This window comes from Micromonas commoda, chromosome 8 (assembly GCF_000090985.2).
Source record: "Micromonas commoda chromosome 8, complete sequence".
Taxonomy (NCBI): Eukaryota; Viridiplantae; Chlorophyta; class Mamiellophyceae; order Mamiellales; family Mamiellaceae; genus Micromonas; species Micromonas commoda.
In genome coordinates, this window is record NC_013045.1 from 1,265,188 (window position 1) to 1,276,010 (window position 10,823).

A 10,823-nucleotide genomic window follows, 5' to 3' on the forward strand; every position below is an offset into this window, starting at 1 on the left:
CTGCGCTGCAGTCATCAGTGCGTGCGGCGACTGGCGACTGCCGGTCTCCCGCGATCTCTCAGCCGCCCGTGGAAAGTTTTTCGGCGCCATTCTTTTGGACGCGCCGACTGTCCGACTAGTAGTATGGCGGCCGATGCGAACGGCTCGGTGGCGGATGCGGTTCCCGATGTCGCACCCGCCGCTCCTCCTCCTCCGAAATACGCGTCCGGACCCGACATGGGACTCGGCATGGGCCGCGCGATGCTCGCGATGCAGCTCTTCGAGAAGGGCAAATCGATGTACGCCCAGTGCGAGGCCGATCCCAACCCCGAGGAGGCGTACGAGCGCACCCACAGGCTCATGGCCGACGAATGCCTGAAGCTCGCTCAGTCGCACGGAGGTATCTACAACAAGGCGGCGCAGTTCGTGGCGTCCCTGCAAGGAGGAGCGGGCGATAAGGGAATCCCGAAAGCCTACATCGAGGCGCTCAAGGTCGTCACGGACAAAGCACCCTTCAAGAAGTTTTCTGATATGGACGAGTGCTTCCGAGAGGAGTTTGGGGGCAAGAGCGCCAAGGAGGTATTCGCCTCCATAGAGGAGACCCCCATCGCCGCGGCGTCCCTCGCGCAAGTCCACCGCGCGGTGACGAAGGATGGCCGCCACGTGGCGGTCAAGATGCAGTACCCCTGGCTCAAGCATCACCTCGCCTCGGACTTTGCGGTGTTCACGATGTTCGGGCAGCAGATCAAGCCCGGAGGTTTTGACCTGTCCTGGCTGGTGCGGGACTTTCAGGTGTCCCTGACGGCCGAGCTGGACTTTGAGGGCGAGGCTGCGAACGCGGAGCGATGCGCCAGGGATCTCGCGCACCGACCGGATGTGTTGGTTCCCAACGTGATCAAGGAGTTCTCCTCGAAGCGGGTGATGACGACGGAGTACGTTCCCGACATGACCAGGGTCGACGACAGGGAAGGTCTCATCAAGGCTGGTTACGATCCCAAACGCGTGGGAGCCGCACTCGCGAGTGTCTTTAGCGAGATGGTCTTCGTCCACGGACACGTCCACGGCGATCCACACGCGGGCAACGTTTACGTGAGACCGCGCGAGCCGCTGCCGAGAGCAAAGAGCGCGACGGAGGAAAACGGAAAGAGCCAACGCGAGACGGAAGCGTCGGCTTCGTCAACATCCGTCGAGCCCCAGATCGTCCTCCTGGACCACGGCCTGTACCACGACATCTCCGATGAGCTGCGCGCGGATTTCTGCGAGCTCGTCCGTGCGAGTGTTAACCGCGACGCGTTCACCGCCAGAAAGATGTCCATAAAGTTCTGCGGCGAATCCGGGGGGCTCTACCGGTTCTTTCCGCTGGTGCTCTCGCCGTGGTTTGTCTTCAGCTCCGACGTCACCGCTGCCGATCTGCAGGCGGCGCGCAAGGGAGCTCTACCCCCAAACACCAAGTTGGAGGACATCGGCAAGTTTTTGATCTCGCTGCACGATGAAGGCGGCACCAACATGCTCGGCGTCCTCCACTCGCTTGGATACACCCGAGGCATACTGAACGACCTCAAGTTCCCAGAGCACCTTCGTCTCCGCGCGTTTGCTAAGTTTGCAACCTTGGGGTTGGCCGAACGGGACGATAAATCGAGTGCGGTGGTGAGCTCGGGGGTGTCCTCGATGGTGGCGATTTCCTTGCTCCTGGCACAGGTGCGGGTCGAGGTGCTGAAGTGGATCATAGCGGTGTTGACGCCGGTTGCTCCGATTTTAGCGATTGCGGGAAAGGGAAGTCCGGGGCTCGCGGCTGCGATGGTGTCGCCCGCCGCGCATGGTCTGGCGGCCCTCGCGGTGTTTATCGCGCGGCTCACTGAGCATCCCGAGCTCATGTGCTGACGGTGATGCATAGGGAGACGTAGCATAGAGGTTCATTCTAAAAGTAGTCGCACACGACACGGCTGCACACTGCAGCTCGCCTCCTTATAGAGTTAACCCTCGTCGAAGATTGCCACGCCACCACAGTATAACGCGCCGGACACGATGTCGTCCTTCGCGCTGCGCAGCACCGCGATCCGCGGCTACCTCACGAGGACGCTCCGGCGTCCGGGTGCCGTGGTCGGACCGCGTCCTGTGCTCGCATCCGCGGTTAGGCCGGCTGCGGTTGCCGCTGGATCGGGGGATAAGAAGAAGCTCGTGTTCCTCGGGACACCCGAGGTGGCTGCGTCCGCGCTCGAGGCTATCCTGGACGCCGCTGAAGCCCCGAATGCTGCCTTCGAGGTACATGCGGTGGTCAGCCAGCCTGGTCGACCGCGCGGTCGAGGGAGGTCCAAGTCTGGCCCGCCTCCGCCCAGCCCCGTGGCGGAGGCTGCGATGAGGAGGGGAATTCCAGAGGACATGGTGCTCTGTCCGGTCAAGGCGAACGAACCGGACTTTCTGCAGCGTCTGAGGGATATGGAGCCCGACTTGATGGTCACTGCTGCTTACGGCAACTTCCTCCCCCAGAAATTCCTCGACATTCCGCGGCTCGGGACGCTGAACATCCACCCGAGCCTCCTTCCGCAGTTTCGAGGTGCGGCGCCTGTTCAGAGATGTCTGGAGCGCGGCGACGCCGTGACTGGGGTCTCTGTCGCGTACACGGTCCTCAAGATGGATGCGGGCCCCGTGCTCAGGAGGGTGGAGCACGAGCTCAACGGGGACGAGAAGCACGACGAACTGCTACCGGAGCTGTTCGCGACGGGTGCAAAGGCTCTCATCGAAGCGCTTCCGAGGGTTTGGGACGGCACCGAGAGTTTTGACACCGCGACGCCGCAGGCTGAGTACGGCGACGCTTGCGAGGCTCCAAAGACGAGCCCTGAGGAGGCGAGGATGGATTTTATGGGCCAGAATGCGAGGACACTGCACAATAAGGTGCGGGGTTTCGCGGGTTGGCCTGGAACCAAGGCTAAGTTCGAGGTGCGTAAGGATGGCGGCGACGAAGGCACCGTCGTCGAGGTGAAAATCATCACGACGAAAGTTGTGACTGATTCCGAGGCTGGAAAGGAGGCAAAGGCGGCGAACGGCGCGGTTGAGCTCACGAAGAACTCCATGCGTGTGCCGTGCGGGGGAGGCGACTGGCTTGAAGTGTTGGAGCTTCAGCCGCCTGGAAAGAAGGCGATGAAAGCGGGAGATTACGCCAACGGCATGAAAGGGAGCACATTGACTGTCGTCTCTTACGGCGACGACGAGTGATGAATGCTTTTAGCACTTCTAAAACACTATTTCGGTCGTACATCTAAGGACGTTGGGTCTACTCTCATCAATCTATGACTCCCCTCGGGAGCTCACCCAGGGTTCCGGAGGGAAGTTTCGAGGGCTTCGCTTTCTGCCCCTGGTGTGTTCGCTCGTGCCTCTGAAGGTCAACCTTGTACCCGAACAATTTGCCGCAACCCGGGTGCTCGCACTTGAACTTCTTCTCCCCTGTGTGCACCCTCTGGTGCGCGATTAGCGCGTTCTCCAGCTTGAAGGTCTTGCCACACGTCTTGCATGCAAACGGTCTCTCATCCGAGTGCGTCACGGAGTGCCGCTTCAAATCGTACGCGTTGCTAAACGCTAGGTTGCAGCCGGGAGCCGGACAGGCGAACTCCTTCGAGTGTGTCTTCTTGTGCTTGGACAGCGCGGTGCGATTGCTGAAGGCTGCTCCGCACCCGGGCACTGTGCACGCGAACGGTTGGTTGCCCGTGTGCAGGTTCATGTGATCCTCGAGCTTGTAGGGCGTGTCGAAGCATCGGCCGCACGCGATGCACTTGTTGCGTTCTACGTCCTCGTGAAGCAGGATCTCCTCTTGTGATTTCTTCTTCGCAGCGGGCGCCCTTCGTCGCCCAATCAGGGTCTTCACAGCTTTGAGAATCTCTTGCACCTCGCTCACGGTCAACTCCATCCAATCTTTTCGCGCCAGCACGAGCGCGTTCTTGAGCTTTGGATCCTCCTCAGTGTTGAGCAGCGCGCTCTTCGGCTTTGGCGCCGGCACCTTGAACGCATCATCCGACCAAGTGACGGGAGCTCGGCGGGCGGGTGGCATTCCCGCCGTGGTTGTCGTTTCATCCATAGTATTCGCCAGCCCGTGTTGTTCGTTCATATCCGTCGCCACCGCAGCTTCCACCTCGGCAGTGAGCGACCCCGTAACCGGCTTTTCGAAAGCGAACCTGGACTTTCCGGAGGGGCTGCTGAGGGATCCGTACGCCGACACGGCAGCTGCGGCAGCCGCGGCAGCAACCGCTCCAGGCGACGGGGGCGACATCCCCGATTGCAACCAGGCGTTCCCGGAGCCAGGCGCGGAGGTTAATCCAAACGCGGACAGCGCCGAGGGCGACACCGGCGACCCGCTGACCCCGTACGCGGCGAGCGCGTCAAACGCCGTCTCCACAGCCTGCGACGCCTCCGTCTGTCCGCGATCGACGAGGGATGCGTTCTTCTCCTGGGTTCTGGCCTCCTCGCGAGTGAAGTGGGCGAGTTCGTCGGTGACATCCTTGGGCGCCCGCTCGGTTTGCCTCGGGTCGTTGAACCCGTCGTCCTCGTGCTCATCGAATTCCTCGTCCTCGTCATCGCCCATGTCGTCCCTATCGAACTGCACATCCTCCTCGTCGTCATTATCGTCGTCCTCGTCATCGATTGCCGTGTCCAGGAGAGACATCGCGCGATGACTCCTGCTTCGCAGCGTCGATCTCCGCTTATTCGCGAGTTTAAAAAGCGCCAAAAGCGCCTGCTGGAGCTTGAGCCCATCCCCGAGCTTGATATCCTCTGGCTTGACCAGCTTCCACCTGGTGAGACCCTCGTGCACCCTCTTCTGACCGACGTAAGGCCCCCTGCCAATCAGCGCATCGCATTCCGTAAGAGTCGCCGGGTGCGCCAACCCGCTCGTGCCGACGCCTCCGGGCGCCAGATCCAGCGGAAGAGATCCGGTGGCGTGCTCCATCACAGGCTCGCCCTTGACGAGCCTGCGCATCACCTCCCTGCGTTTGGCGAGGACCCTCCATCCTTGCTTGGCAGTCTCGAGCCACTCGGAGTAGTCCGCCTGACGCAGCACTCGCATGGCAGCCTCGTTGTCGATCTCCCCGAACGTCCCACCGGTGCCTTCAGTCTTTGGCCTCTTGCTGACGTGCTTCGGCGCGTCGAGCTCCCCGACGTTGAGAGGTATCAGGGCACTGGCGGTCATGGTTGCGATCCGAAGACTTCTGACGTTGTCTACGGGCTCCGCGAGCGCGAACGTTCGCCCGGCCGAGTGTCCAAGGCGGGCGACGCGCGTTGACGTTTGAACTTGAAAATCTGTTTCCCGCCAGAGTTGGGAGGTGTCGACACCATGAGACAAATGAATGAGCTGCGTTTGACTGTTGACTGATTACAAGGCGCAGGCTAATGATAGGTGTTCCCTACCACGCGCGACGCAAATACTCTCACTCCAGCGGCGCCATCTCACCCTCAGGCTGCAGGAACGGGTTGGCGATCTCCTCCATCCCGTCCAGGCCCGACACCACCATGACCGAGGTGCCGCGGGCCACGATCAGTCCAAGACTCCTGGTCTGATCAGTAACCTTCAGCGGATCCTCCGGGTCTCTCAGGTACTCCTCGCACTCATCCAGCACCAGGTTCAGGAGCTGATCGAAACCCTTGAGTGTGCCGGTCACTGCGGGTGCGAGCAGGGAAGAGTGTTCGCGTCAGTCGAGGGAACGGATGGCGAGGGCAACGAGACGGCGCGGACGAAGTGGGCCCGATTCTAGGGATTCCCGAGAAGGGAAGAGCGCGGGGTTTGGAACGTACCCTCGCGTCCGCCGGCAAGCTTCACGCGCACCCCCTTGTCTATGAACTTCCCCAGGTCCAGCACGGTCTCTTTCTTGCCGCTCATGGTGGTTCAGGCGCGCGGTATTGTGGGCAGGAACGGCGCTCCCCTGGCGATTTCGCCAAAATTCGGTCGGACATGTTCCGGCCGGTTGCAAATTTAAGGCGCCCAAACGTTTTTTTCCGTTGGAAGAGGACATTCGACGCGCAGAGGAAGGCGACGACGGAGGCCCAATGCCGAAGCCGTCACCGCCCCCGAGCCCTCCAAGGCCGAAATGGGATTCGTCCAGGTCACCGCATCCGCGCAGTGGCGCGGAACCAGCGCAGACCCGGTCCGCGCCGAGGTCACCCGGACGGATGTCAGTTGGCTCGGCCTCTACGGTGAGTGAGGGCACCGAGGACGCGTCGGCGGCGGCGACCCGGGGTACGAGCCATCCCCCCAGCCCGCCGAGGAGCCCGCACAGGCCCGGTGGTGCCCCGAGATCCCCAGGCGGACGTTCCCCTGGCCGGAGAAACTCCGCGGGGTCCGACGAGGGCACCCCGTTCTCCGCTCATCTCGCCTCGCTGGACGTGCAAAGGCTCGGGGGCGTTCCCGCAACGAGGCGTCAGCTGCAGCAGGCGTCGCCCCAGGAGCTGCACGACGCGCCCATGGTTCCCCTCGAGTTTGATATGACGCGGCTTCGTTACACGGCGGGTCCAACGCGGCAGAAGGACACCGCCATCGTGGCGCTCAGTCGCCAGCTCGAAGCCATGCGAGAGAGACTAAACTCGGCGGAGCAGGCGGCGCAGGAGTCTGCGGAGAAACGCGCGCGGCAGGTGCGAATCGCGGATGAGCGACCGATCGAGGTCACTCCGATGGCGGAACTTCCGCACCCGACCGTCGGTAGGTCCCCGGCGAGCGCCGCGTTCGGCGAGCAGTCCGAGAGGAACCGACACCTCGCCGTCCTTCGCCTGGAGGACGAGTGCCGCGCGTGGAAGCTAAAGGTGGAAGCCGCGGAGAAGAGAGAGGCTGCGGCTCGGGCGCACGTCGAGCAGGAAGTACAGAGGGCGAGACAGGAGGTCTTGCTCGAAACCGCGGTGCAGCAGAGGAGAATGCACGCGATGCAGATGCGCTCGCTGGCGAGGGCGTTCGTCCAGTTTGAGGAGCGGCACCTGAGGAGGGGCATGGCAGCGTTCAAGCGTAACCACGCCGACGTCGCGTCCACTCGACAGCTTCTCCGCGTTGCGATGCCCCAGTGGCGCAGTTTTAGGACCGCGGCTGCATGGCGTGGGTTCAAAGAGGCGCTCGCATGGCGCCGCAGACTGGAGACTGCGGCATTTCGTGTCCGATACTCGTTCTACCGTCGACTGAGCATCAAGGTTTTCAACGCGTGGCAATCCTTCGCCGAGCGATCAGCGGTGGTGAATCGCAAGACGAAACGCAAGGCTCTCGCTATCGCGGGCACGCGCGGTGCGATGACTAAGCGCGACGCGTTGACCGCCTGGCGCAACGCGACAGGCGGTGTGCACGTGCTCAGGCGGAAGATCATCAGGCTTCGACTTAAACACGTCGCGCGGTTTCAAGCGCTCGTGTTTTTGCAGTGGGCGCACGCCGCCGCGATATCCCGCTCGTATCGCGAAGAGACTGAATCGAAGGAGGCTCACGCTCTCAAGCTTCGCATCGAGCGCCATACACGAGGTTTTGCGATTCGTCGCGCCGCCAAGGTTTTGAGGGAATGGCACGGAACCGCAAGAAAGAGCGTGGTAGTCAAGGTTTCAGTCGCCAGGGCGCAGGCGGTTTGGACGCGATCGCGAATGACCCTGTTCTTTGGCTCTTGGGCGACGTACACCTCTGCCATTCGCAAGTCGAGGTACTCCGGGGTTCAATCTCTCGTCGACCACTGGCGTCGAGAGGCGAGCACCGCGGCGAAGCACCGCCGCCTTCTCGAGAGGCACGCGTCCACATCCGTCGTCTCGAAGAAGATTGCGGCGTTGGCGTTTCATCGATGGGCGAGGGACTCGGCGATGTCCCGAGCAAACGCCGCGATCGCCCGCGCCGATGCGGTCGCCGCTTCGATGGCGGCGAAAGACGCTGAGATTGAGGCTTTGAAGCGTGCGGCGGATGTTGAGCGACGTGGTGCAGCGGAAGCGACTGCTAGGGAGCTCGACGCGCAGAAGAAGCTCGCCGCCGCGGAGACCCGCGCGCCTCCTCTCGCGCTCACCGGCGACGGGTTATTGGATTGCCCGCTGGGCTGGAGGCCGTTGCGATGCGACGGTGACGCCAGCTTCAAGAGCAACGCGGATCCTACTGCGCCCGTCTTCTTACCCGAGTACGACGCGTCCGGGGCGGAAGACGGCGACACCCCCGAGCGTGGATGCGCCGTGATGATCATGGCTGGAGGATCGAGGAAGGGAAAAATGTCCGTCGCCGTGCTCGACGTGGACACCGTTGTCGACCCGGAGTCTGGAATCCTCGAGGCAAAAACCGCATGGTTCGCTCTTCAGAGCGTCCGTGGTACCCCTCCAGATTGCCGCGAGAACCCCGCGGTCTGCGCTGTACCTCCCATCGCTGCCGCTACCGCCGCGGCGGCTGCGGGATCTGATCCAAACACGGTCACTGGCGGCGTATTCGTCTATGGCGGATACGACGGCGCGAAGGAAACATCCGACGCGCACGTTCTTCTCCGAAGACAGTCACACGGTCGCGGCGGCGGTAAAGTCGAGGTCTCTTGGGAATGGATCGAGCTCGTCAAGGCGTCCAAGTCTCCATCACCCCCTCCGCGATCCCATTCGATGGCGTTTTCGACGCCTCCGCCATTCGCGTCATCGCCCGCCGCGCAGGATGCACCCCGCGCAGACGTGTACATATTCGGCGGCTACCGATCCGGCGCCACCCACGGTGGCCTTCGCAACGATCTTTGGCGCCTGGACCTGGCGACTATGCACTGGTCAAATCCCGAGCAGTTTGGCGATGTCCCCGCGCCGAGGAGGGACGCGGCTGTGGCTGTCTCGTTTGTGTCTTCGTCTGGCACCGGTCGCGCGTTTGTCCACGGCGGTTGCGCGGCTGACGGAGAGCCTCTGGCAGACGCGTACAGCTTTGATATCGCGACCAACGAGTGGTCTCGCCTCCCACCTGATGAGACTGACTTCGATGTCGTCGACAGGCAAGGCGACGGAGGCGATGATGAGGCTGAGATTGCCGCTTTCGGCGTCGCCGCCGAGATTGCCAATCTTAACCGATCAGGCGGTCTCAGTCCCGCGACGAGGTTTCCGTCGGCGCGTTCGCACCACGCGTTGGCTGTCGTCGGCGGGTCTCTCATCGTACACGGCGGGCGGGTCTCCAACCCGGGTAACGGTCGGAGGTACCGTCAACCTGACCATTCGGCGCACGCGCTCAACCTCGAGACGCTAACTTGGAGGTGCCTTCGAACGGGCGGGTCCACCAACGCACCGCCGCCCGCTGGTCGATCCTCAAACCACGCAATATTTGCGCACAGGACGGGGGTCATATTCGTCGGTTCCGGCGCGACCAACGCCGCGGTTCGAGACGGCACCGCACCGCCGGTGTATGCACTCGAGATTGCCGCCGCGCGAGAGGGTCGTCGACTTCGCGCTGAGCTCGTCGCGATCACGAGGGCCAAGGCAACTGCGGAAGACGAAGCCGCTCGGGCGAAAGCATCCGCTGCATCCGCCACGGATGAGGTCCGGCTGGTTCGGGCTGCCGCGGCGAAGCTCAAAGAGGAGGCTGACTCGATTGCCGCTTTAGAGGCGGAGGGGAGAGATGCTCAGAGGGTTCTCAGGCGAAAACTGGCAGACGCTCGAGCCGAAGCACGCGACGCAGAAGCCGCCGCAGACGCCGCCGATGTTGAGGCTGCCGAGGCTAGGGACGCGGCGGTGGTGGCTCGATCAGGGGCGGACAACGCGAAACGCATCGCATTGGAGGCGCGGGAGGCGATGCGCGCGGCAAACTCGAGGGCGGATGCTGCTGAGGCTGCGACGAGGAGGGCTAATCACGAGCTCAACCAGGCGCGAGCAGAGCTGAGCAGCGCCGAGCGTGACGCGCACACCACCGCGGGCATGATTGAATCTGCGCGCATCTCGGAACTCAGAAATGAGCTCGCCAGGGTGACCATGGAGGCTCAAGCTGCGATTGAAGCGAAGCGAATGGCAGAGGCGACTGCGGAGGCGGCGAAGGAGCGCATCAGGGTCGCCGTCAATCGGGAAGCAGACGCGGCGCGACGCGCGGCGTTGCTCGAGTCGAGACAGGAACGGATGGCTGAGGAGAACCGCGAGGCGCAGGCTTCTCTTAGAAAGCACATCGCCGAGCTGGAGGATGAGGTGGCCAAGGCGACGTCGGAGAGGTGGGCGCGGGAACTCGACTCGGCGTTTGAGCCCAAGGTTCCCGCGCTCGCCGGCCCGAAGCCGCAGGTGGACGACGATGATTCGGATAGCAGCGAAGAGGAGACGTCGTCCGGCAGCGACGAGTACTCGCAGGACTTTAACGACTCCGACCCGGACTTGCCGGCGAGGATCGTGTCCATGCTCGACGTCAGTAGACCGGCGTGGGAGGCGTCATAATAAGATGCGAGGCCCACAAGCGCGACGAGCGAAAATTTCAACATGCAATCACGTCACGGCACGTCGCGTCTTCCGAGAAAACTTTCCGTTCGGCAAGCAAAAAGCAACCGTCGGAGCGCAGTCGTCACAACCCAGCCGCGCGTTGCGGTACGTATCGCCGCGATATGGACGATCTATACGCTTGCTTTTGCGATCTCCCCGAGGAGCTAAAGGTGCTCGTCTTGTCTCACATTGAGCCGATCGAACCACCACATATACTCTCGTTGAGCTTGGATGTTTGGGAGGCTCTTTCCCTGCTTAGGGCTTTGCAGCGGACTTCCAAGGGTATAGGGTTTAGGGTTTAGGGTTTAGGGTTTAGGGTTTAGGGTTTAGGGTTTAGGGTTTAGGGTTTAGGGTTTAGGGTTTAGGGTTTAGGGTTTAGGGTTTAGGGTTTAGGGTTTAGGGTTTAGGGTTTAGGGTTTAGGGTTTAGGGTTTAGGGTTTAGGGTTTAG

General features: G+C 62.4%; 5 protein-coding genes across 5 annotated transcripts; 3 read left to right on the top strand and 2 right to left on the bottom strand.

The window, feature by feature from the left end:
- Positions 1-276: 276 nt before the first annotated feature.
- Positions 277-1,262, top strand: MICPUN_84609 (predicted protein; the record flags this gene model as incomplete). Its single annotated transcript, XM_002508025.1, has 2 exons — positions 277-1,068; positions 1,138-1,262. Coding segments are annotated over 2 exons (917 nt in total), but the record flags the coding sequence as incomplete, so codon positions are not given.
- Positions 1,263-2,130: 868 nt separating this feature from the next.
- Positions 2,131-3,163, top strand: MICPUN_69926 (predicted protein; the record flags this gene model as incomplete). Its single annotated transcript, XM_002508026.1, has 1 exon — positions 2,131-3,163. A coding segment is annotated over one exon (1,033 nt), but the record flags the coding sequence as incomplete, so codon positions are not given.
- A 26-nt stretch (positions 3,164-3,189) lies between these two features.
- Positions 3,190-4,552, bottom strand: MICPUN_53189 (predicted protein; the record flags this gene model as incomplete). The annotated part of the gene is made up of 1 exon (XM_002508310.1): positions 3,190-4,552. The coding sequence occupies one exon, from the start codon at positions 4,550-4,552 to the stop codon at positions 3,260-3,262; it is 1,293 nt and encodes a 430-aa protein (XP_002508356.1). The 3' UTR covers positions 3,190-3,259.
- Positions 4,553-5,393: 841 nt separating this feature from the next.
- MICPUN_84121 (predicted protein) lies at positions 5,394-5,842 on the bottom strand (the record flags this gene model as incomplete). The annotated part of the gene is made up of 2 exons (XM_002508311.1): positions 5,394-5,623; positions 5,758-5,842. The coding sequence occupies 2 exons, from the start codon at positions 5,840-5,842 to the stop codon at positions 5,394-5,396; spliced, it is 315 nt and encodes a 104-aa protein (XP_002508357.1).
- Positions 5,843-6,009: 167 nt separating this feature from the next.
- MICPUN_61017 (predicted protein) lies at positions 6,010-10,335 on the top strand (the record flags this gene model as incomplete). Its single annotated transcript, XM_002508027.1, has 1 exon — positions 6,010-10,335. The coding sequence occupies one exon, from the start codon at positions 6,010-6,012 to the stop codon at positions 10,330-10,332; it is 4,323 nt and encodes a 1,440-aa protein (XP_002508073.1). The 3' UTR covers positions 10,333-10,335.
- Positions 10,336-10,823: the final 488 nt, after the last annotated feature.